The following is a 24919-nucleotide window of genomic DNA, read 5'->3' on the forward strand; positions in this document are numbered from 1 at the left end:
AATGAGTTTTTCTACAAAAATATGTTACGAGTGTATTTTTAAAAATTATAATCAAGAAAATATTCTTTGGTGAAGATAACCGTTATTTAAAAGAAAGAAAATATAAATTGAACAATCTCTCTTCTTTATAGCAATAGCATTGAGTACTCGATAAATAAAAATTTGTAAATTTAACATAAACATTGCAGTTTTTTTTAAATTCTCCTTTGCAGGAAAAATAAACGATGATAAAAGGAGGGACTTGAGGGAGATGAAAATTTGAGTACAAGCATGCGAACGTGCGGCTCTCTAAAAGCACGAGGGTGATTCACAAACCTTCAGGGCAGCGATTTGAGAGCCGCCTCGATCCGAGAGGGTCGCCTGGCCGACTGTCGCATGTAGTTTTATAATTATTGCGGGCCTCGGGGGATTACGGGATTGGGCTTTATCGTATATGAAACGCATGCAAGCGCATGTGCGCGCGGCCACGCGTCACACGTGCGAGTCGATCGCACATGTAGTGAGATACGTATCTCTTTCGACCCCTCATTCCCCTCGTGACAGGAGGGATGAATGCACGCGAATGCTAATTTGAACAATTTCGACGTGGGCGGACTGCAATTTTCAGAGCGTGCGTTTTCTTTACGCGAGCGTACTTAAAGTACCGAAATTACTCTCCGAAATTCATCTGCAATAAATTCGCCGCGTCAGACCGGCTCTTCGGCTCGACGAGGTCTCGTCGACGGCCATCGTATAAACACAATGTAAAGTTCGGCTAAAAGTTAAAATCGCTTCAAGGCTCCGCCGTCGCGTCACGCCGGTCGATACTCGCGCGCGCATATAGGTACATGTATATCACAAGCAAATATACAGTGTACGTGTGCTTTCTCGTGGAATAGCAAATACACATACGTGGTATATACAGGGGTCTTGGCGGAGGAAACGAAATTTCGATGGTTCGATGGGTGGTACCACCACCGCTGCCGCAAATGTACTCTGTAGGCAGATTAACGCGCATTTACGAAACGCGCACATACGCTTACACGAGCGTATATACGTACGCGTATACGACTTTGGCGACTATCGACAGCAACCAGCGTTACCTGTGTTACCGTATCAACCCCTTACCCCGTTCGGCCCCCATCTCTCCAGCCGCCGCCGCCACCCTCGCGTCGTCTCTTCCGCGCGCAGTAATCCAATCATCCACGTCCTACGATTTGTACGTAGTAATTCCGTCTGTTTGATCATCCGGACGGCTCGGCTTTTCCCTACGCGCGCCACCGTTTGTTTCAATACGGCCTGCTTGCACGCGTGCATACAGGTAACTGCGAGCGATACGCGAGATTTGTATCGATAATCGCTGATTGGTGATTGGCGAAATCGTTGACGGAGTGATTCGACCGTATACTCGTGGAGAAGAATGGAAAATTGTAACGTTCAAAAATGGCTGTCATAACTTTTTTTTTTCAAATGCGACGATAAAACAGTTAGGAACAGATTGTAATGGTTTTGTAGAGTCACTAGATTTTATTTTTTATTTGCGATATAACGTTTGTGATTTATAATTAGCGAATAATGCGGAAAATTAACGGTATTTATTTAACAAAGACGGAATTTATAAAGGCAATTTGAGTTTTGATAAAAGTATTAATTTTTTGACATGCAATATAATTAAAATAATTACATATAGAATCTTATGTTTTTTCTCTTAATAAATTCAAATATCGACAAAAAGAACAATAACTACATTTATCACATGTAAGGATTAATTTTACTAAAGTATCTAAAAATTTAGCTAGATACAGATCCGAAAATAATTTTGTTGGATAATTAAAATAATTATGTAGGACGTTTAAGTAAGTTGCTTGAATATAAATATTGTTTGCACAACACATATTTCAATATAAAAAATCTTACATAATTATTTTGATAATCCAATATAATTATTTTTAGATCTGTATCTAGCTCAAATCTTTAAGTACTTCAGCAAAATTGTTCTTTTCTATAGAGTCTGTTAATCGTCGTGCAGACAATTTCTTGCTCGCATGTATCTCTCTATTGTCAAAGCATTCTAGATGGCATATATTATTCAAATAAATTAAAACTCGAATTTGTTATTAACTTTAATATTTTAAGGGTGACTTTTATAATGTAACATTTATTACACAGATGAAATACTTTCTGTACAGTAACAAGTTAAATTATTAAATCTTCATGATTCGAAAAGAGACAAATGTTGGTTGTCAGGATTTTCAAACTACACACGCGTCTACACAATGCAACATAATTTTCGATTGTATTATAAAATAAGAATTAATTAGTACTTGTGCGAAAGGCGGATGAATTCCGCTCGTTTATTCGGCGCACCGACCACACGCCGCATCCGGCAGCGTACTATTCCACGCGTCATCTGGCGTGATCGTTAATCCTGGATGTCGAGCAAGACGATAATCCCGGGGCAACGGGGTTATAAGCCACTACAACGACCGTTTCCGTCGGGCCTACGAGGTCCTTCATCTATCGCTCTTCACCTGTCGATAATACGCGTCGGGGGCGGACAAACGAAAAAAAGGAAAAAAAAAGAATGGAAAATAAAAGGTAGGACGTTTTCCCCGCACGTCCCGTCACCCACCCATGGGCGTAATGATGCACGTAATGTACCCAGCCGTGGCTGAATCGTTTAACGCGCGGATAAGCAGCGGTATTTCCATTACGTGAGAAACATAGGCTGACTCGTCGTTACGAGTTTCATAGTGCATTACAAGCGAGGGTTGGCAGAGAGATCGGGCGCACATCGGCCGCAATAGGGGGATACGGTAGGGTGCGTCGATACTTCGGGCGCGCGTGAGAGGGGTTGTATAAAAGGAAGGAGAGAGCGGTATAAAACCGGCCGGCAGTAGGCATGAGAGAAAAAGAGCGCACGCGAGAACGCTCCGTAAAATTCCTCGTTACGATTACGACGTGGTCGTTGCCGTATCCGCCATCCACCGACGGTCACGTCCCGCGACGCGAAGGATACGAGATGGATTATTAAATTTCTAGTACCGCGCGCGTGTGCCGCGTTATGAATTTCCAACCCTCCCTCTTCTTCTCAGGAGGCTCGATCCTCATGTGAAAATCTTGAAAAAAAGCCTCCCACGACTATGATCGCTGTTTACGGATCGTATAAAAAAGTCAGATACATATGAGATTGTTAGAACCATTTTCAGGGTATTTTCAGGTTCTATAATTGTGTTATGCGATTTCGGCATAGCGTTATTGCAAGGAATGTATTTGACCAATTATTTCCTGACGATTTTATATATAATAACTTTTAATAGAAAATGATTGTAATTATAAGTAATACTTATGTTGTGAGAGAGAGAAAGAGAGACAATAATACGAGTTTTTTTCATACATTTTTTTCGTGACATTAGCCATAAATTTTAAAATAAACGCATTACTAGGTTATATTATAATAGTTATAGTTAAACTCATAATTTGATTTTTTAAGCTTGCTGTTTCATTTTCTGATTAACTTGTGGTTTACACTTAATCTTACTTGACTTGATATTTTCTTACAATAATTAATCACTAAACTGATGGTTTTGTAGTGGTAATTTTATTGTAAAAGTACTCACAACCAAATAGCTAGAAAAATACAATTTTCATGTTACTACCTAATTAAGCTAACTAATTCAGTTAACCAGAAAATGAAAAAACCAGGTCTTAATGAGAAAGGATAAATTCATGCAATTTCTTCTTGACGAGAGATATGTAATTAATGTTTGAAAAGTACTTGAAACAATTATTATTTGCGTACAGTATATATTTTTATGTGTACATATAAAGTACGAATATATTTATAAAGTAGCTGACGTCACATGTACGAAAATTTCTTATTCTGAAGTATGTCGACATGATATGATAAGTATGCATTATTTAATATCTACTTCGACCAAAAATAGGAATTTTTCATACTTAATTAGAGAAGTATTATTTAATATTACAATGGTTTTCTATTAAAAGCTATATATAATCCGTGTGTACATACACGTGTCGCTGTATTTTGTGCATATTTTTGATATATCTGCAAAAAACTGGGTCAATGTGAACACAAGAATGATTGCAAATTGAAAGACAATAAAATATTCGGTCGATATAGAGCTATAACGGGATTGCTGCATCACATTGTGGAAAAAAGTACACCAGAACGCTGCGTGCAAACGACGAAGTCACAAATCGAGCCGTGAATGAGATCGAATAAAAAAAAAAGCAATAAATATAAGAAGATAGAATCGTGCGACTATTGTCTTGTCCTCGAATTTCTACTTCATAGATAACAAACCGTCGCGTTTGCTGTGACAGCATGGAAATAACTATGACAGCGACATTATCGACAATGTGATATAAAAGCTAACGGCGTCAGTAGGTATACGTTATTCGCGATGAGACTTGCTTTACAAAACATGCTTGTAACTGATTATACGTTACAAGCACGGCCGTACTTGATGCTACGATGATCACGACGCAGCACGAGAGCGATGAAGCTAATAATGGATTATTAAATCTCCCACGTTACTTTACGACATAGTTCTGCAATGTTCACGACCTGTAAAGCTATCGTATTAAAAGTACACTTGTGATGATCTAGATATATTATATTCATTATATCTGCATACCTTCGTTTCAGCAAATTAATAAATTTCTATTATCGATTAAAATAATTAAAATCGACATAAAATAATGTCAAAGCGTCACGAAGGAAAACAAATTAGTACCTATCATTATGATGACTTCCGAATAACTTCCATTTTTATATACATATTTCGAAAGTACGTTGTCTGAACATGAAATATACATGTACAAGCAATAATATATAATATATAATAACAATAATATATAATAACATTTATAAAACAATTAAATTTAGGTTGCAGCGCAAGTAGACGAGATAAACTATTTATTTTAATATATTAAAGTTAATAACAAAAATTCGGGCTTTGATTTATTTCAATAATATATGTTATCTAGAACATTGTGATAACAAATATGCTATCAACAAATTCTTTAATCGGTTAAAATTTGAAATCGAATTATGTACAATTTATATGCGTACTGATTAATATATCTAATGCCTTTAATCGATTTTTTTTAATTTAAGCTCAAGAATGATATCGATAATTTTTTTTCATGCAAAGCGCGGTAATATTACGAATGTAGAACCACTCGAAAATTGCCATTGTTCACAAAAACGATATATTTAAAAATATTCTGCTAGTGCTTACAATTATAAATATTTGTGTCACGATTAAAGTCAAGCGATAAGTGATAAGCGGAATGCAACAAGTAACTCACGATTAATGCGTCGCCATCCTCTCGTTTTTCTCTTTGTGCTTCTAGAGTAGGAACTTTTTTCCTTCTTTTTGCGTAGTATATTCTTGGTATGTATTCTTCCAACTTCGTTTATTTTACATAGTCGCATTATCACCGAGTGGCAGATCGTTAATTATAAGTGTTACACAACCGACGGAATAATTTAGAAAATGTAAATTATCGCAACGTTATTATCAAATTTTATCGATCGCGTGTGAATTGATGATTACGTACGCGAGCTGATCGCCTGTTGCGCAATTTGGCACTCCCGACATTCGTTCGTACTAAATATTATTGACTTTCGACCGAGCTTCCAACGGACGGAAAGTAACGGAAAAATTCGTGATCGGTAATCCGACAGAAAAGACTCGTCATCTTCATCGTGTAACCAAGGGTCGTTTGTTTCCGCGCTCGATTTTGAATATCCGCTCTCAGCGAGAAAATGGCGCCTTTACGAGAAAAAACGTATACAAAATGAGTAATTATTTTTCTTAAGCATAAGAGCAATATTTTTCTGTGTGTACATTTTTGAAAAAAATGAATAATTGCGATATAGACAAACATGATCTTTATATCCATATATCATAAAACGAAATAGTAGGATTCTCGGCAATCAACGAATGTTATGACATGCGATATATTGAGTGCGATACACTTCGATACTGACTCTATATATGTACAATGAGAAAAAAGAGTTCATTCGATTTAATTTTTGTAATAAAATAATATAATTTAAAATAATATAGTTATTATTTTTTCCATTGAAGAATGTCTGACTGAAAAAGTGTCTATTTGAAAATATTATATTAACTTAAATACATACACTAAAAAAAATGATTGAATTAATTAGAATTCTAGTTGAAAATGAACGAATCAAAAAAGTCTGATTATATTAAGAGTTCCGGTTATCTCTGAAATTCCAGTTTTTAAATTTAATCTACAAATTCTGTTTCGTCTATTTTCAGCTAGAATTCCAATTAATTTAACTATTTTTTTTCACAGTATGTTTATAAGTTAATATAATAATTTTAAATATATATACATTTTTTATCGAAAAAATAAAGATAAATTTAATCCAATTAATTTAGTTAAAATAATTTTTTCTCAGCGTATAATAACGGATGTAGCAAGCAATCGCCCCTTATTCGATTCGATACTCTCGATTCATTGACATGTAATATTCACTTTCGATCATAAGACGCGAAGCGTACTTAAATTATCCGATTTGCTGCACGTTGGCTACGTTGACATGACAGTAACTCTCTTTTCGAGAAAAATATGAATAGTTGCGATATAGACAAAACACGAGGCTCTTTGTAAAATGAATAGTCTCGACATAGACAAAATATGAAACCTTTTGTATTGATGAAGTACAACACGTGTGCATTTCGGATAAACGACAGATACTACGAAGTGACACGCGATATGCTGAATGCAATGCACTTCACGAGTATTCCGCATGAAGGCGATTTCAGACGATATAGCCATGTACAGCCAACTTCACACACATTCGTTAAATATTGGCCTATATTCATTATAGATAATTATGCATGTCATGTATGTGTGGTGTATATTGGCAATGTTGTTTGAAACCATCTTAAAACAAATGCATCAGAGACTGCATTCAGATTTATCATCCGAGTGCATCTAGGTGTTGTGTTATCCTTGTTTATTATTCGTGAACAACAAGGATAAAACAACATCTGGGTGCATCCGGACGACGATTTTGAACGCACTCAAGATAATTGTCCGTTGTTCGACTCGGAACACCCGACATAGATTAACACATGATATTCATTTCTGATGGAATAAAAAACGCGAGATCACGAAGCGTTTCCGCACTCCGTAATGCTAAACGACAGTTGTTTACAGCATGCTAATATCATGTATAGAGTATAGGTTACGTACACACATAGCACACGCAAATTGTACACATGAGCCAATACTTTCTACATATGTTAGCATGCGTAAGCATCTGTCATATAGTATCTTCGAGTCGTCGCCGCGATACCATGATCAATCATCCGCGATCATTAATGATCGTGCTTCAACTGAGCTGAGCTGCACAAAGATCTTTACCAATTACTATGTTTATACAGCATCCTTAATCGGGTTTAATATCCGTAGTTATGAAACTGGCCAATCACAATTCATTCTTCATAGCTGTGATTGATCAGTTTCATAACTATGGATGTTATCAAACCAGATTAAGGGTGTTGTGTAAACGTACTAATAGATTGGATAGGTATCTTAGGTAGGAAACAATCATAGGAAGGAGCAAAACTTGTAGAAAGAGGCAAAATGTAAGAAGGGAACAATAGCTCATGGGCCACTTTGAATCCACCTTTCGTAAAAAGAGATAAACGCGACATACATAAACAAAACACGAGGCTCAAGCCTCGTCTTAAAGTATATATTGTGTGTTATCTTCCTACATTTTACCCTTTTCTATGATTTTTACGTGAACCTTGTTTTCCAGAAAAGCAAAAAATTTTCTCTTTCGAATAAACGGCTCACTGGCTCTTTGAAATCAAATGTGATATGTACTTCGCGAATCTCGAAGAATTAATTGTAAAATATATGAGGTCTTAAATTATTGCATTTCTGTCTCCATGGAATGATAGGAGAAAAAACCGATCAAAAGATTTGGGAAGCTTCGGAAGGCTCGCTGTTTTCCAAAAAAGAAATTAGATAGCCATACAGACAAAACACAAGCGAGATTCGAGGCTCCTGCTTTTAAGAACTTAATCCTTATAAGGATGAAACAAAGAAATGAATCGTTTCTTTTCGTGCAAACGACGAACGCTGAAAAATCAAATGCCATTTATTCCGAGAAACTAATTAGAAAAACGCGGTATCGCTGGTTATAAATTCATCACTGTCTCCACGATAAAATCGAGGTTCCCAGAATTTAGGAACAATGAGAAAAGGAGGAACAGTTTGCCGTCTTAGCGCGAATACGATTACCAGAAAAATAGATTAGCCGTGACACAAACGAAACAAGAGGCATTAGCTACTTGATACCACAAATACTTAAAATTTTATTCTCTGATTGGTCATTCATTAAAATTCCTTTATATTCGATTAATCAATATCAATCGAATAAATGTCAAATACTGCAAATTTCATATGTGCATAATTTAGCATGTATGTATTTTAAGATATACAAAATAATCTGCATATTTCTTGTGTGATATTTCTCGTAACAATTTTTCAAACATAGGATTAATGATGTATTGAGACAATCGCTTGTTATTCGGTTCGATGTAACTGACAATGAGATAGTGAGTTGAAAGGAGTCAGGATGAGAAACGCCTTTGTTGATATTGGCGCAAGCGCATCGTTCGGGAAATAACGAACTACCCGAATGTAAATAATACAAGCGAAACTTTCGAGCGACATTCTTCGGTTTATTACGACGAGACAATACATAAGAATTATTTGTGTGTCGTAAGATATACCATCTAGTAATATGCCGACCGTGAAACGAGACACACTTTTAAATTCTAAATAAGTAGTGGTACAAGTATGTATGTCTCTCATACTATGCCTTTTAAAACTTTGTAACATATTCTAGTTAAGAGTAGTCAAACATACTTTACTTACGATGTATAATTTATGTCACAGTTCACAGAAAATAGAATTCTAGTCACGATTTTATATGCCATTTAAGTAGGAAAATAAGAATTAAAATGCATGGCTTGAAAAAGTAGAATATACGTGTGCATAAAATATACAACATTAAAATGCATATAAATATCAAGACATACAACATACAAGATTATGCAAATAGAATTCTCTCCTGAGGGAAATGTAACGCAAATTACAAGTCTAAAATAGGTTAATAATATAAAGATAAATATACTGTAAATTTAATATAAAATTAAACTTCGATAGATTAGCAAGTATCACAACCTGGATAGGATTTCTATATGGTATATTTCGTTACTGTCTTCAACGAATGAAAGAAGCCGTGAAAATAATTAAGGAAATAACCCGAATCCTGCGTGCCTTAAATGTAGTAGTTAGGGCTCATATTTTTCCGGATTCCTGTTAAAAGAGAGACGGCTAATTTTATGCGCGGCTCGGCTGACTGAGTCGCGACATTTCTCGAATGTAGGACGAGAGACCTTCCGGTCGAAAATTTATCTCCCCGTAATAACACCGTGGCACTGGCGCTTTCCGGGTGTGTCACGCCCGGTAACGGTTCGTGTACGTGCCCGTGTCTCTTTGTCTTCCGCCTTCTTTCTCTGCACACTCTCCGTGCATCCCTCCGGGAACGCGGCCGTGTCCGCATTATAATGGCATTACGTGTCCTCACATTACACTTGCTGTCCCAGCTCGTAATACACATTTCTCCCCACGTTCCGCTACCCCCACGCACACATGCCGAGTCTTATTTTTTTCTCCTCGGATACGTTCGTCCCCGGATATATCGTGATACGGAGCTTGTGCAGTATTTACAGAACCTCGGACGAGAGAGTGTCGTGCGAACACCATCGAAAAATTGAGTTAGAAATGGCGCGACCGAATAAAATATGTCACCTACCATTGCCACGATGGCATCCGATAAAATCCCGATAAAATTATAATATTATATTAGTTCATATTTAAAAAAAAACAAGATAATCAAATAGGAATTTAATTCTTGTTTTCCTATTGTTTGTATGCTCTACCATCATGGATGTAATTATTTTATTTCTAATTGTTATTTTTATATTAATTGAAATATGTCCTGAAGAGGACCTTAACCGTATAGGTCTCGAAACGTATATACGCTTTATTATTTATTTCGAATAAATTATATAAAAAGTACACACTGATAAGTTGGGTTGGCTCATATTGGCATTTTATTTATTTCTTTTAGTTCATATTTGTTTACAGTTGAAAAATATGTATGGACTATATTCCTATTCGTAGTGGATATGTGGAATAAATATTTTTTCCTTTGAGAAATATATTAATTAAAGCTTTTTATAATTAATCAATAAATATTCGTACTTTTTAAATTATCAATAATATTGTTTCTTTTTAAACTGTGAACAATGATTTAAAAAATATCTCATAAAAACTATTTTGTAAATTCCATTGATTAAATTTGAATTTCATGCGCACAACAGGAGATTCATTTAAAATTCTCTTCAATCATATCTCGTAATGTTTTGCTACTTGAAATTCCCGAAAAATATTTTTATATTATATCTATCGAATTTTTGTGCTTGTCTGAAAGTTTGCTGCTTTCTCTGTGCTTATGACGGTCCTCTCCTTCTGGTTCGTTTCGTCCTCGCAACCTCGGCACCCCATCTCGCGAATATAAAAAGGGTCGACACACACGAAAGTTTAGTAACTTTGTCAGCGTTTTTAATGTTCGCCCCTTTTTCGCGTTCCTACTCCCTTATACTACTTCGTTCACTTCTCGTACCTAGGATCCAATAGACACCGCCGACCGAACACTTTATGAAATCTGCAGCCGTAGCAATTATCCCCGTAGAATTAGTGTTTCATTCCCGCGGAATTTAGTGGCTTCGTTAATGAAATGAACTCGTCTATTCCTGCTGTCAATGGCAATTCATATGATTCATATTAATCAATACAGCCAACAGTTGCCAGATTGTTCGCTTTATGCGAAACGCACCTACATAAAAACTTTCATTCCTGTACGTAATCACGATAATGTAACAATTTATTTTAGAACTACAGACTGAAGTAATAAAACAAATATAATTTGTTTCTAATTCTAAATTCAAATGAATAAAAAAAGCACTACCGACAATGCTTATACATTTAATTAAATTTATTATTACATAATACATAATTATTATTATACTATAATGTATGATTTCTATAATTAAATTTAATATTTATAATTATTGTATAATTTTTATATCGATATAATATTTAAAATTTGAGCAAACGGTTAGTTGGCTCTCGTATAAAATGTAAATTTTATTGAATATCGTACGTACGAAGTGCAAATAGAATGAATCGAATATGTCACGAAATAACGTACGTGAGAGCTTCACGTTACAGGCTCGATGTTAAATCCCACCTGACCTATTCCGCCTGGTCGCACCCTAATAGACATTTCGCAAAGTCGTTAATAATTTTTTTTTTTACTTTTAGCAAGTCCCTTCTTTCACTACTCCGCGCCATTAGCGGAATAGTCGGAACTCCACCCATTTGCTACGTGTCAGCAGGAGTATATTCTTTTATACCCGTGACACGAATCTATCCGGTTTGGCCGGATATTTCTTCCTCTGTATTTTTCGCGATAAAAATATTCTGCTTTTTAATCATAAAATGAGAGAGTACGTCACTTTCGAAAGCACTGTATTCTGAAATTTTAGGAAAGATCGACTTGGGAGTGAATTGAAAATTTACATTACTGACAGATATTACCATATGCAAACTCGATTGTGTATTGATGCATACTTGACATGATTATTATAAATAATTGTTGTATCAATTATTAACGATTCTGTATTTGCGCTTGATTTGTTTCTGCGTATTAATCGTATAACTTCCGGTGTTATACGGAACATCATATCAATGTTAATTGATAAATGATCATATTAGCTTTCACGTCGCGGTTTGTATATTTATGTTAAAATATCTAAAATATTTATTAAGTATAGTAGCGGTTACCGTACTGTGTAATACATTTTGTAACAAATAATGACAATTCCCCATACGTTCATCTTTAGCAGTTACAAAAAAAAAAACAGATGTTCCCTAGTGACTTTTACAACCATGTCGCAAAGGTTGACACACGAGGCACGTATATCGACGGGTCTACATTCAAATCACCCCTTTTCATCAGCAATGGTAACAGATGTTCACCGCCCATCGATCACGACGATTCTATTTTCAAACTGACGCTTCTTTTGGAACGTCAACTATATGCGCCTGGATAAAAGATCCATCGATCGGTAGTGTAGCGCCTTCGCGTAACGTAGCGAAATAATTACTCTCTAATGAGGCCCTCTAACATCGAGGCGAACTCAAACGAGAGAGCGCGGCATTTTTTCGAACTTAGTTCGCGGCTTGATTTAATTATCAACTGTTGATTAATGAAGCGTACAACTTCCGCCAAGTTTTACTCGCGGAAACGAGAGTATAAGAAGATCGATCGCTAAACGCGCTATACAGCTCGCTATCGAGCGGCAGCTCGTCAAACGAGTTAACACACCCGTACTATAAGGCCACGAACCGTTTATAGTAGTAAAAGCGAAGCTAATGGCGCGACACAGTTACAGTGTTAAAGAATAATTGAATAAGCGATTACAAAGAGGGAAGTGAGTAGAAGTTGTCTCTTTGCTACTCCGCTCGACATTGTCGACGTGCGTAATAAATATTTTATTCTTACCGAGCTGCTTGAATTTAGAACGAACGTTTATACTTCGAAAACCGTCAAGAAAGTAGAATGTTTTGTCAGCAAAGGGGTTTCTAGCTCGCGTGTCGATCGCTCTTATACCGTTCCATCATAGAAGACAGAATACTTTGGTAACTTCGTAGCGTTCAATTACATCGCGGTCTTAATAGGATCGAATTACTTTAAGCGTAACGCCCTGAGTGAACAAACTCGCGACGACATCTGAGCAGCTCGATGGATACGTGTATGAGAGCTCGCGAGTCGTCGTGGCATTGCCCGCGTCGTAGTAGTCGCTCGGTGATGACGATGGCTGCGGGATAAACTTAGGCATGTTTGCCGAGCAATCAAATATATGAGTGGAAAGTCTCGTGGGCACTATCGATCGGCTCCTCGCGATGATGGGTGGTGCATGAGAGGTGGTTGAATTGGAGGAAGGAAGGATTCAGGACGAAACGGGGACGAGAGAAGTCCACGAAACTCAACTCGCCGACCATGAAGAGCCATCGATTCGATCAACGCTTGATTACATTCACTATTTGTTGCTGAACGTTATTTTTATTATAAAGGCAAAAAGAGAGCATTATAAATATACCTTAAGCAGACGAAAAAAAGTAGCTATGTCTCATGCGTTTTATTAAACGCTAAAATATAAGATTAAAATATAAATATTTCCTACAAATCTTCTTATAGTTCAAATAATCAACAATTTATCTAGAGAAACTTTATCTTATACTTTGAAAGTATACAACTGAAAATATGTAATTTTCGAACTGTTACTATAAATAAATTAGGTAAAGATTATTCTATCAATCATCAAACGTGAACTAATTTAATTTCACAATCTGTCGACTAAGTAGTGTCGTTCACTCTCTTTTTAAAGAGATTATAATATTTTCTACAAAAATGATAGATTTTGAACTATGTTGTGCGTTTTTGTAAACAATTCAAGAAAGGTAATTTTTAAGGGTTGTCAAATACAAATGACAAAAATGACATTTGATCATGTTTCTAAAAATATATATTTTTTTATATTATTTAATTAGTCAATAATTTTTTGTTAGTTTTTTCATTTCTGTAAAATTTAATATTTTCATTTCTGTATAAAATTTAATATTTTTAGTTGTGTTACTTTTTTGAAATAAGAAAATATTTTGAGAGAAATATAAATTCGCCTTCATCTCACTAATAACAAGACATTTTTCTGTTGGTTTATCTTATGCATCTTATATTTTATTTTATGACATTATCTTATGTCATATTTATTTATTTTTTTATATATACATAAATACATCATTTTATTTATAAAAATCTATATACATATTTCTCATATTTTTTATTAAAATATTAAACATTTTTTATAAATTATATTATTTATTATTTTATTATAAAACATGTAATATATCTTTGATGCATGCAAAAATAGCAAAAAAAGCATACATACGCGATTTCAGATATGAATATATCTGAAATTTCGTGAAATTCGAGTCTTTTATTTTCGCACGAGCTTGCATCCTATCGATGCGAAAAACGCCGAACAAAAATCTCAAGTGCGCATCGTTTTCGAGAGATCCGTAAAGAAGGAAAAGATGAGGGAGGAACGCTCTGAAAGCTCCGGCAAATTCTTACGTTCATCGTATACGACTTCAGAATCTACAAGATTCGACAAGGGAGTTTCATCTGTATGTTTGCCCGATATCGGTCTTTGACAAATTTCGACCATTTTTCCTTCTCGAATTCTCTCGCGAAGTACATGATAATCGCGAATAATTGTCTGTTCTGCAAATTAATATGATACAATAGAAAGAAAATTGAATTATTTGTACTGATCGAATTAATTTATTACATATTAATCTATATACATGTAATATTATGCGAATTGTGAGTGTATGTCCGCGTGCACGGATATTAACAGTAGTCTCTGGATCTTGGTTAAATATTCGAGTTTTCGAGATTCAAAGGCCTGATTAATGTAGCGGCATGAGGTTGACATGGCGACATTATCATCGCTACAATGGACGCCAGGTGTTCCAGACAGGAAGGGCCAGAGAGGCAAGGAGTATAATGCCGTCAAGCAACGCCACTTAATGAGCTGCCGGGAACAAAGCGGGAAGAACCGCTTTGTCATTTTTTTTTTCGTACTCCAATTACTTAGCGTTTTAGAACAGTTGTACGTGATTATCTTTTCTTTACTCCGCTTCATCTAACACACTTCGTGCGAAACTTACAGTGTTCTTTCACGAAAATTGATTTCCGTAAATCGAGTAATATACGTTCTACATAATTTTTCTTTACACCAAGCGTGACGTACATATTCTCGTGATATTCTCGTACAATTCATCATAAAGTTTTGATATATCGATCGAAGGTCTAAAATTGTCCGTCTATTCCGACTTTCATATCATTCAAGCAAGCAAGGGATGGGAGTTTGAAACTGGATGTCGAAGACGAGGGCTGCTGAGATCAGAGGAAGGTCCAGGGTTTAGGAAAGGGACGGGTGTGGGTACGTTATCTTGTCGTACTTCAGCAAGTACGGGGATGGGCGTCCTCTTTTCGCCCTAATTCCCTTCAATCCCTGATCCGCCCCATCCCCTAGAAGCATATCGCAATCGAGTTTCGTTTATTTTTCAAGAGGCACCCGTTCGACAGAAATTGACGAGTATATTGGACGATATTCGATTCTCGAAAAGATTAATCTCATTTTTTTAAAAAAGCGTTACCACGTTACGCAATTCTCGCGTATAGTTGAACTCGCAATGTGTTTCGATGCCGACTCTAATTTTAACGTTGTTACGTTAAATTTAATTACTACTTTCATCGATTAGTTTTTCGCGTGGTGGAAAAACTCGAGGCGTCGATCGAATCAAATTTACCAGCTATAAAACTCAACGTTCCCCGAAAAAAAAAAGAGAGAAAAAAATAAACCGATACGATATCACCTGCTATTGGCATAAAATATCGTTTGGGTATCGCCATATGACGCGACCTCAATGCACAGAAAACTCCTCCAAGTTTCTTGCCCCGGTGGTAACATCGAGAGGTTTATTTTTCGAACAAGTCCGTTTCGACAGATCGAACGATCCAGTGGATTATTATCTCGTTTATACGACGCTCGCGCGCAAAGGATGACAACAATTGCAGCGCATCGTTTTCCTAGCGACGATACAAATAGTTATTGCACGAAACCGCGATCACCGTCGTCTCGGATTACGAAGCGCGTCGTCCGCGCGCGGTAAACATCTTTTATTAAAGTGCACGTTGCGCTCCGCTGGCGCGTCAATTTTTCAAAGAGCCCCCGAGCTCTTTGTCTTCACCGCGTCTCCATCTAACTACCGGCGATGAGCGCACGTGGCAGGTGGTAGGAGAGCGATTAATCGTTCCATCATCTCGTCGTGGACAGCCTCGCTCCTCGACAATGGCGGAAACGGAACCTCTTTCGCCGCGGATCACTCGTGAAGATAAAACGGATAAAACTATTTTCGCCTCCTTCCGGGTTTCGAGTACGCCGTGGAATTTTTGTGACGAAAAAAGGAAGAGCCCCGGCTGCCGCTGCTGGCGACGCTTCTTCCGGCAAATGAATAGCGAACGTTACGAGTTCTATTTAACCTTTTGTTTCGTTTCTATCTTGGCGAAAAATCGTATGTTTTTAGACAAGCGCATTTGTACAATGATACTCTGAAAAAAAATATACTCAATTTGAACAAATTATTTGTTTGAATAGTACCAACTGAAAAAAATATTTACTAAATATATTTATTTGGGGTTCACAAAGAGAACTATTAATTTGATTTAACAATTATTTTCTTTATCGAGTAAATATTTATTCGCTGTAAGTAAATTTGGTTTAGTTGGCACTATTCAAATAAGTATTTATTAAAATTTGATACAAGTTTTTTTCTCACTGTAGAATGTATATTTATTATACGTATAAAACTTATCTTGCGGATATTTAAATAAAGATAATAATACAGAATATTTTATGACATATATAATACTTTCCTATTATATCGATTGTAGAATCTGTACATGACGTTGTTCACACTTAGTTAATAAAATGTTCTCCTCTGTTTCAGGCTGTGCCTTCGTAAAACTTTCATCACACCAAGAAGCACTGGCAGCAATAAACTCTCTACACGGTAGCCAAACTATGCCGGTAAGTATCTGTCGTTATAATATTACAACGAGCATCGGTCGATCCCTTTACTCTTCGAGCGCGCGTTTATTTTTTTATCTTTCGATCCGCCTCTTCAGCCGATGACCGCCAGTCATCGTGTTCACGGACGTCGGCGCGTATTTACGCTCGGAAAATGTCACGTACGCGATATTAACAGAAAGGAGGGTAAATATTCATAGAAGCGCTGGACGAAGGGGGGCTGATATGAATATCGAGGATAGGGATGCGCGCCATGGCCGGACAGTAGATGGCCGTCTTCCGTTAACGGCAGAGGGGGTGTCGGAGGGGATAACTGGTAGCTGGTGGTTGGAGATCGGACCGGGTAGCCGTAGCAATGGCTGTCGTGCCTGCAAACACCCCAGTAATGACTGGCCAAACAGAAATCTGCATAACACTTGGAGAAGCGCGGCTCGCCTCCTTCTCTCCGCAGCCCTCTGGAGAGAAGAGCGTCCCTCGGTCTCCGTCAAACCGCCGAACTTTCTCGGCTTAGGGTCGGACCAGGAATTCCCAGTTGTAATTGAATTGTCAGTGAGTTCCGTCCGGGATTCCACCTGCTGATTGGCGAAACTTTGCAAAGCCGCTTGCCGGACCTCTGATCGTCCTTGTCGGCGTTATTGCCTATCGACCGCCGCGCGCGCCGCGTCGCTTCATGCTGACACGCATTGACGCGCCTAAGGGAGTTTGTGTCTCAGATAATTATTAAATTATGTACAACAAATCGAGACGAAGATTTATATTGAACTGTCGCTTTTATCTGCTCTCGCAAGTCTAAAATTTGTCAATTTGATCATTGTCGTCGGTGATAAAAGAGACTGGCTGTTATTAAAAGAAACAAAATTTGAAATATTAAACAGCTAGTATGAATTTTTACGAGTTCAATATTAAAGGAATTTGAAGAAAATGGGAAGAAACAAACAGTGAAAAACGTAAGCAAAATGCTTTTGTAAAAAATCTACATCCAACTATACGTATTGCTGATTTTTCTATAAGCGCTCCTAAGAATCTGACACGAAATATGAAACCGTATCGTCTTATTACTTTTTATCAAAGCTACAAAAGAGTAAGAGGATTCATCATATTACATGTCTTTGCGCAAAGGAAAGCTCACGCTGCTTTTGATATTTGACGGGGAATTCGCGATTCGCGTACATTAAACGCGTTGTACGTGCGTCGGGGTGAAATTGCGTGGGTGGTAGTGCGGAATGGTTACGTGAATATTACTCGTTACAACCCTCTAATCTAATAGCCGAATATACGGACAGAAGACGGAGGAGGGGTCGACTTCAGGACCGCGACTATTTGCCCACGAAAGAGGCGCGCGCGCGGGCCGTAATATGCAGATTGCTTAATTATCGCAACGAATTATGCAAATCTCGACGTCGATGTTACGAGATTTCGCAGCACAGTCGTGACCGAGGAATGGGAGGACGAAAGCAACGGCGAGTGTTGGGGGTTAACGCTTTCGCCAAAATGCCAACCTTCGACCCTGAACTATTCGACCTAGAAGAGATACGAAAGGCACGTGGTTGCCTTCTACAGCACGGGTGGCTTAATTATTGCGGCGAATTATGCAGATTTCGAAACGAAATGGAATTCTGCACAACGTGGGCGAAGAGGAGTAGCAGGGGAAAGAAAGCCGTTTGTTAAACAATTAAATGGCAGCGAGTTATGCGAGTGTGATTTAACGCAGAAATTAAATCTGTATTTTTCTTTTCTATTAATGTATATACGGCAACAAAAATGCAAAGCAATTTATCATTAGTTTGATATTTATTTGATGATATTTAAGTATCACGGATTTTATTTTACTACTATTTTTAACCTTTAAGTAAATAGGTGCAGGCCACAGCATCCCACGTATAATTATTTTAAGAAGCTCATTCTAGAAAAAAAAAAAAAATAAAAAGTATCCAGAAATGTGTTTTTTCTCAGAAATATTGTTTTATCTCATGTAGGTATAAACAATGTAAATTTAACTTTATATAATATTTACTGTTAAAAAAATATAATTATAGTATAAAAATTAAGCATTTTGGACTCTATTCTAAGCGAGTCTACACTGTTATACATATATCAAAGGAACAATGGTAACCTGATCTTTCGAGTTAAATAACATTTTGTTATTTTTAACTTCCATGTGTGTTTAAATGTCAATGGTGACCTATAGAAGTATAATAATTAAAAATAACTCTAATTAAGTATAATTTGACATTATAAATTTATTTACGAGTGTACTTACGAATGTATCTATTTAAAGGTTAAACATAACGTAAGATAATAACAAACGCAAATAATAATAAAAAGGTTTTATGCTCTTTTGTTTGTTAATCGATAAATCTTTCGCAGAAAACAATCGTTATCGCAAAGTTATAGGACCCTAAGAGTAATTCTCGACTTAACTATTATATGTTCATTCCAGTTTCCTCTGACCCGACGCAAGATCAACCCCTTCCAATTTGCCCCTCTCCTATCAAATCCGTCGATCTATATAGGCACGTATGTACGCGCATAAAAATGTCGGGTATATGTACGATCTCACACGTATGTCATTTCGCGTGTGTGTCCTCTGCTTTCAGCCACTCGAACACGTCGACACTCTCGGTCACGAAACTGCATTACGAACGCAACATCTCGGCTCATACCTACGAAATGAGATATTGATTTGCAATCTGATACTGTAATACACGACGACGCGCTGTCGGCCTGCAGACGACGTACTAGCTCGTAGCGGAAGCGTGAAATCGTAACACCTTATGAAACACACGTGATATCGATATACACAACATTAATTATTTTTTTTCTAGTAAATGCATTAACATTGATTCTCTTCTCAATTCTTTATACAAATTGTCCAATTTATAGTGGACAATTGTAATAAATTGAATCTTTTGAAGCATATCATTGTATTGTTAAGAAAAGTGATTATTCAATTTACTTTTTTCTTTTAAATAACGATTATTTTTTACAAAAATATTTTTTTATGACAATCTTAAGATATATTTAATATAAAATTTAGAAAACTCATTAATGTGTATTCCAAGCAAGAATTTATTTTCTTTAATATTATAAAAATAATTGATGAAAAAATGTTATATAATAAACTAATTAAATTCATTTTAATTTAATAATCTTGATTAAAGTATCAAACTGGTTAGTATTCGCAGAATATATTTTAAATTAATTTGATGTTTATGAATTTATGATAGATTTACAGATATACGAACGTTTGAAATATATTTGAATCAAGTATTTATTATTATTTGCGAATACATGTATATTTTTCTGTGTGCAATATTATATCACTTTTATATTATTTTAAAAATATAAGTATTTATACATTTTTATTACATATATATTACGTATATATTTTGTTATGCATGTCTCATATATTTGTCGCGAGAACGTTATTGTACTAGTATCATAAATACAATTTATGACTGATATATTACTATTAAATAAATACGCAGTTTAAAAGTTGTGATAGATTATACGCTTTCCATTAAAAACGCGATATTTTTAATAGATGCATTGTATGTAGCCGCGAGATTAATATTACAGCACTTTCGCTGACAAAACATTACCATAAAACTTGTCTACTGGCAACACACATGCGTACACATTTTATTTCGTTTTCACGAGCGGGATAATGCGATTTATGCCTCTCGGATCGACGCATTTATGCGTTACGCGACAGGCAATATTTCTTCGCTCGCTCAATATTTCAGCCGATTTTACAATTCGTCGTTCGCGGATATTTTTTAACACACGAGAAGTTTTTAATTTCTAACAATACCGAGACGTTTATATACCGACGCGCCGGTAGTATAAACATTTTTTTCCGATTTCACGCCCCGTATAATGTGGTTTACGCTTCTCGTAACGCCGTTTCCGTGCCTTTCCTCGCGAGTAGTATTTCTCCAACAGCTCGATGTATTCCTGGATTTCGTTATTCTCTTCGTATAGCTTTAAACTTTAAACCCTTTTTTTTTTTTTTTTTTTTTTAAAAATTCAAATAAACGCTTTAACAGAAAAATAACTTCACCACCGCACAGAGCGTGTAAACCTGTTTGCGGGATCAGCTAAGCCAAGCTAATGCTTTATGAAATATTACAGAAAAATTTTCATTGACATGATGACATTACAAACCACGACTCCGTCGTGCGAAGCGTCGAGGTAACACTGGCTTTACTTTTTTTCACATAAAAGATTAGATCTTTTATACTCGCGATGATAATCTACTACGAGATACATACGCGATCTCGTATCAGCTGTATAAGAGTATTACACCTCTGAGCTTTGAATTTTTTTGCGTGTATGTTTGTTTAATTACATCGATCCACGGGCTGTTTACACGTCTCGAATCAGAGGCGCGTTCGTGCATCACGCAACGGGCAATTTTCTTTAGAAGCTCTCAATATTTTTGCGCTTATCGCGGGCTCCGACGTTTACTCTTTCTCCTTTTCTCTTGTATTTTGTGTATGTGTGTGTTATGTCTGCGTGTGTCAACGTAACGGTATGCGACCGGGCCTCACGTAGTTATGCTTTCCGAAGCGTATGACATTTCTTGTCACGCCTCGCGAACCCTCCAACGCCACGCTTCTCGCGCACCGAGAGATCTTCCCCTCGCGTACATATATCTTCCGGAAATGCCTCGTAATAAAAGGTAAAAACCGCGTGAAGTGTTTCGCCGCGCCGCACCAAAGCGACGTCCCATTGGTCCTATTTGCGTAACTTTGGCATACCGCCGATTTTTGCTATCACCTCGCAGTAAAGTGAGAAACGTGTGACTGTAGTCTATAAAAATTTAAAGCGATTTGGAATATATAACCAATATAAGTGATATGTCATTGATAAAGTAAAGAAAGTGTGAGTTCTTGATTGATTTTAATAAGAGAGAAATTGAGATGTATTAACTAATACATTGAATGCGAATATCTCAATAGATAGGCAACCTTTAATCAGACTTTACGAGATTAATCAAAATCCATATGGCAGTTTGTTAAATTGAATTCCAAAATACACAGACCTCTGTCATACAAAGTTTTATAGAAACGATAAGATACGATGGCCAATTGAAATTATTTCGAATTTCAACGAATACATGTAGAACTACAGCCCATAAGTGATTAGGCAAAGATATTTCTCGGTCGAAAAATTAGAATTCGTTCCTCGACAATACTTGTCGAGGAAAGAATGGACGTTGACGCGAACGATTAGACATGTGAGCTTTAAAAGTTAAGATATCTGTGAGTCTGGACGTAACGTGGATGTAACGGGAGCGCTTCCATCTTCGACCGAATGCGCTGCCCTTCTCGTTCGGGATAGCGTGCGCGCGCGCGGAAAGTGGATGGAAGGAAATTGTCTCTACATTAACGGAGGCTCGGAAACTGCTTCCAACATTTAATTAAAGACATTCCCTGAGTAATTCCCTTGGCGGCCTCGTAATTGCATTGCTTTTATCTCCAGTACAACTGTTACTTATTTGGCGGGTCGCCTTTCGTGTGTATCGGGAGTCAGAACGACTCCTGGGCCCGAATCTGCGCGGAGGGAGCAAGAAAGAGAATGGACGACCGTAGAAAAGAAGCGCGATCGACCGTGAGAGTCTGGGAGCCCATCAGCAAAATCCCGTCCTTAGTGCAGGATTCGAAGCGATTATTCGTACGATAAGGCTCTTGTCGTGATTCCTCATTGTGTGCCGACTCTCCCTCCGTTACAAGGTAGTATCGTCGAATCGATATGAACGTATCCGGTACGGAGAACACCGCGTTTATGCTAGAGATACCCCGTCAACAAAGCAACGCGATGTTAATATTAATAATTAATTTCCCCGTATATTCGAGCGCGCCAATTTCCAGCGGCTCTCGATGACGGCAGTCGTTTGTTCTACGTCTTCATTAACGATACTAATAGAATAAATCTAGTTAGATAGGGAGATACAAAAAAATAAATTGATTGATATTTATTTTATTATGGAAAAAGAAATTTTGTTAAACATACAATACATTAAAAATACATTAAAATATGCAATATATGTAATATAATAATATAATGCAACATGTAATATAAACATAATAGAAGCTAATAAGAAATATAAATGATAAGAACAAATGGAAAATTGAAGAGAAATTATTATAATCATAATAACTATTTAAAAAGTAAAACAAATATTTGTTATAAGATAAAATGTAAATATTTTGTAGTATTTAATTAAAAAAATTTTAATAATTAAAAAAATATAACACAATATCATATTTAAAATATCAGTAACTTGAAATATCACTCACGCTGTTACAGTTGATTATGGATGCAAACTGGCAAAACATTTATATTACAATTATTACGAATGATTTATATGAAACTAAAACTATATATAGCTAATGTTCTTTTTTACATTTTAACATATTATTAATATGTAAAATATTTAATATTTGTATAACTAAAGACCATAAGTTTTGAAAAAAAAAAAACGCAAATATTTTAACAAAATTCTTTTATTTAGTTCTTTTGCGCAACTTTTTGATACCTTGAATTTGACGCGATAAAAACTTGCATGGCTCTCTGACCATAACACTTGTTACTATCGATGAATTCGGTTACACAGAACGTTTGCGCTCTTCTGTACTCAAAGGATTATATTGTCTAGTATTTCGTCCTGCCACTGTTCGATCTTTTGAGAGCGTGCTTTAAATCTGTCCGTACTATTTTGATAATTTTAACAGATTTCAAGTTTTACCTGTAACGGTGTGTTTTCCAATTAGTTATCTTCTATCGACATTTAAAAGGATCGATTGAATGATTGAACAGAAGCGATTTGTAATTTGCGACACATCGGCGAATTAAATCGCTCGCTTCTGTATTTCGATTTGATAGAGAATCACAGACGAGGGGCAATCCGCGTTCCGGTCAGTCTTGTGGTTCCAGTTGAATCTATTGAAATTACCGTCCAACGGATTGGCAAGTGTGATGGTGTGGCTAACGTGAGAGCCTCCAATCAGCAGGTAATTGCTTCATTCCGTTGGCAAGGCCTGCTCAATATTGTGGTCCTCTAAACTAAGCTCCTACGCTGAGATGTTCCTCTAAGTACTTGTGGCAGAGATTTTACCAATTTATTTTATTTTAGAGCTTTCGATTGATCAATGGTCGGTTAATGAGAAACAGCCGAGAGAAAATTAGAGACATCAATGGGTACGAATATAAAGAGCATCAATCGTCAATGTATCCTTTTAGCCCTAAAGGCATAAGGGTGACAAATCCGAAATCGACCAGATAACGGCATACATAGATGAAACATCAAACGCAGAATCCCCACGTATCGTATGTCGGCTCACGAAATCATAATGGAAGAAAAAGCGCACGGCTTAATATCGACATTTTTAAAGGGGCAACTTTAATGGGGGACGACACGTAGAACAGACATAACGAACAAGGGGAAGCGTGGTGGTGGTGGCGGCGGCTTCAAACGTTCTTCGCATGATACCCCCCGACTCTCGGGAGGACGGCTTTTCCTTTCCGCGTGCAGTTCAGAACGTTGGATCGGAATTAATGAACCGTAATCCCCCAATAATGAGGCTTCAGCTTCACTGGCTCCGATACGACCTCGTCGAGCCTCCCCTTGCAACCCCGACCGCGTCTCTCGCCCCGTTCTAGTCTCATCTTCTCTATGCCATACACGTGCGCACCGGCGTACATATGTGCTCGCGTAAATGTCACATACACCTTATGGGCACCTACGTTACACCTGCGTAGCGCACAAGGCTTCGAAGCTCGAGACTGTCGACGCGAGACAAATTATCTTTCAGACGTGCACGCGTCGATGACGCTTCGCCAGCGGCGTGTAACCAACAAGCGGCTCGACGATTTTTCTCACACGAAAGGATGTAACACGTGCGTGGATAGACACACGCCATGGAGACACATCTACTTGGAAATTCGACGTTTCCAATTTTTTGTCGTTTTTTTTTTATTTGCGTCAACGCTGACCTCGAACTCATTAATATTTGGAGCGTGCGATGTGTGCTCGATGAACTGAAAAGTTTTGCAAT

At 36.9% G+C, this 24919-nt stretch overlaps 1 protein-coding gene across 14 annotated transcripts in view; it reads left to right on the forward strand.

Moving 5' to 3' along the window:
• Positions 1-24919, forward strand: part of bru3 (CUGBP Elav-like family member bruno 3) — a 426425-nt gene that overhangs the window by 380739 nt on the left and 20767 nt on the right. For all 14 annotated transcript variants that reach the window (XM_018547207.1, XM_018547205.1, XM_018547201.1 and 11 more), the window contains one exon: positions 16777-16856. In XM_018547207.1, coding sequence (XP_018402709.1) covers positions 16777-16856 — 80 coding nt within the window. The remainder of the gene's footprint in view (positions 1-16776; positions 16857-24919) is intronic.

Source organism: Cyphomyrmex costatus, unplaced genomic scaffold (assembly GCF_001594065.2).
Source record: "Cyphomyrmex costatus isolate MS0001 unplaced genomic scaffold, Ccosl1.0 scaffold61, whole genome shotgun sequence".
Taxonomy (NCBI): domain Eukaryota; kingdom Metazoa; phylum Arthropoda; class Insecta; order Hymenoptera; family Formicidae; genus Cyphomyrmex; species Cyphomyrmex costatus.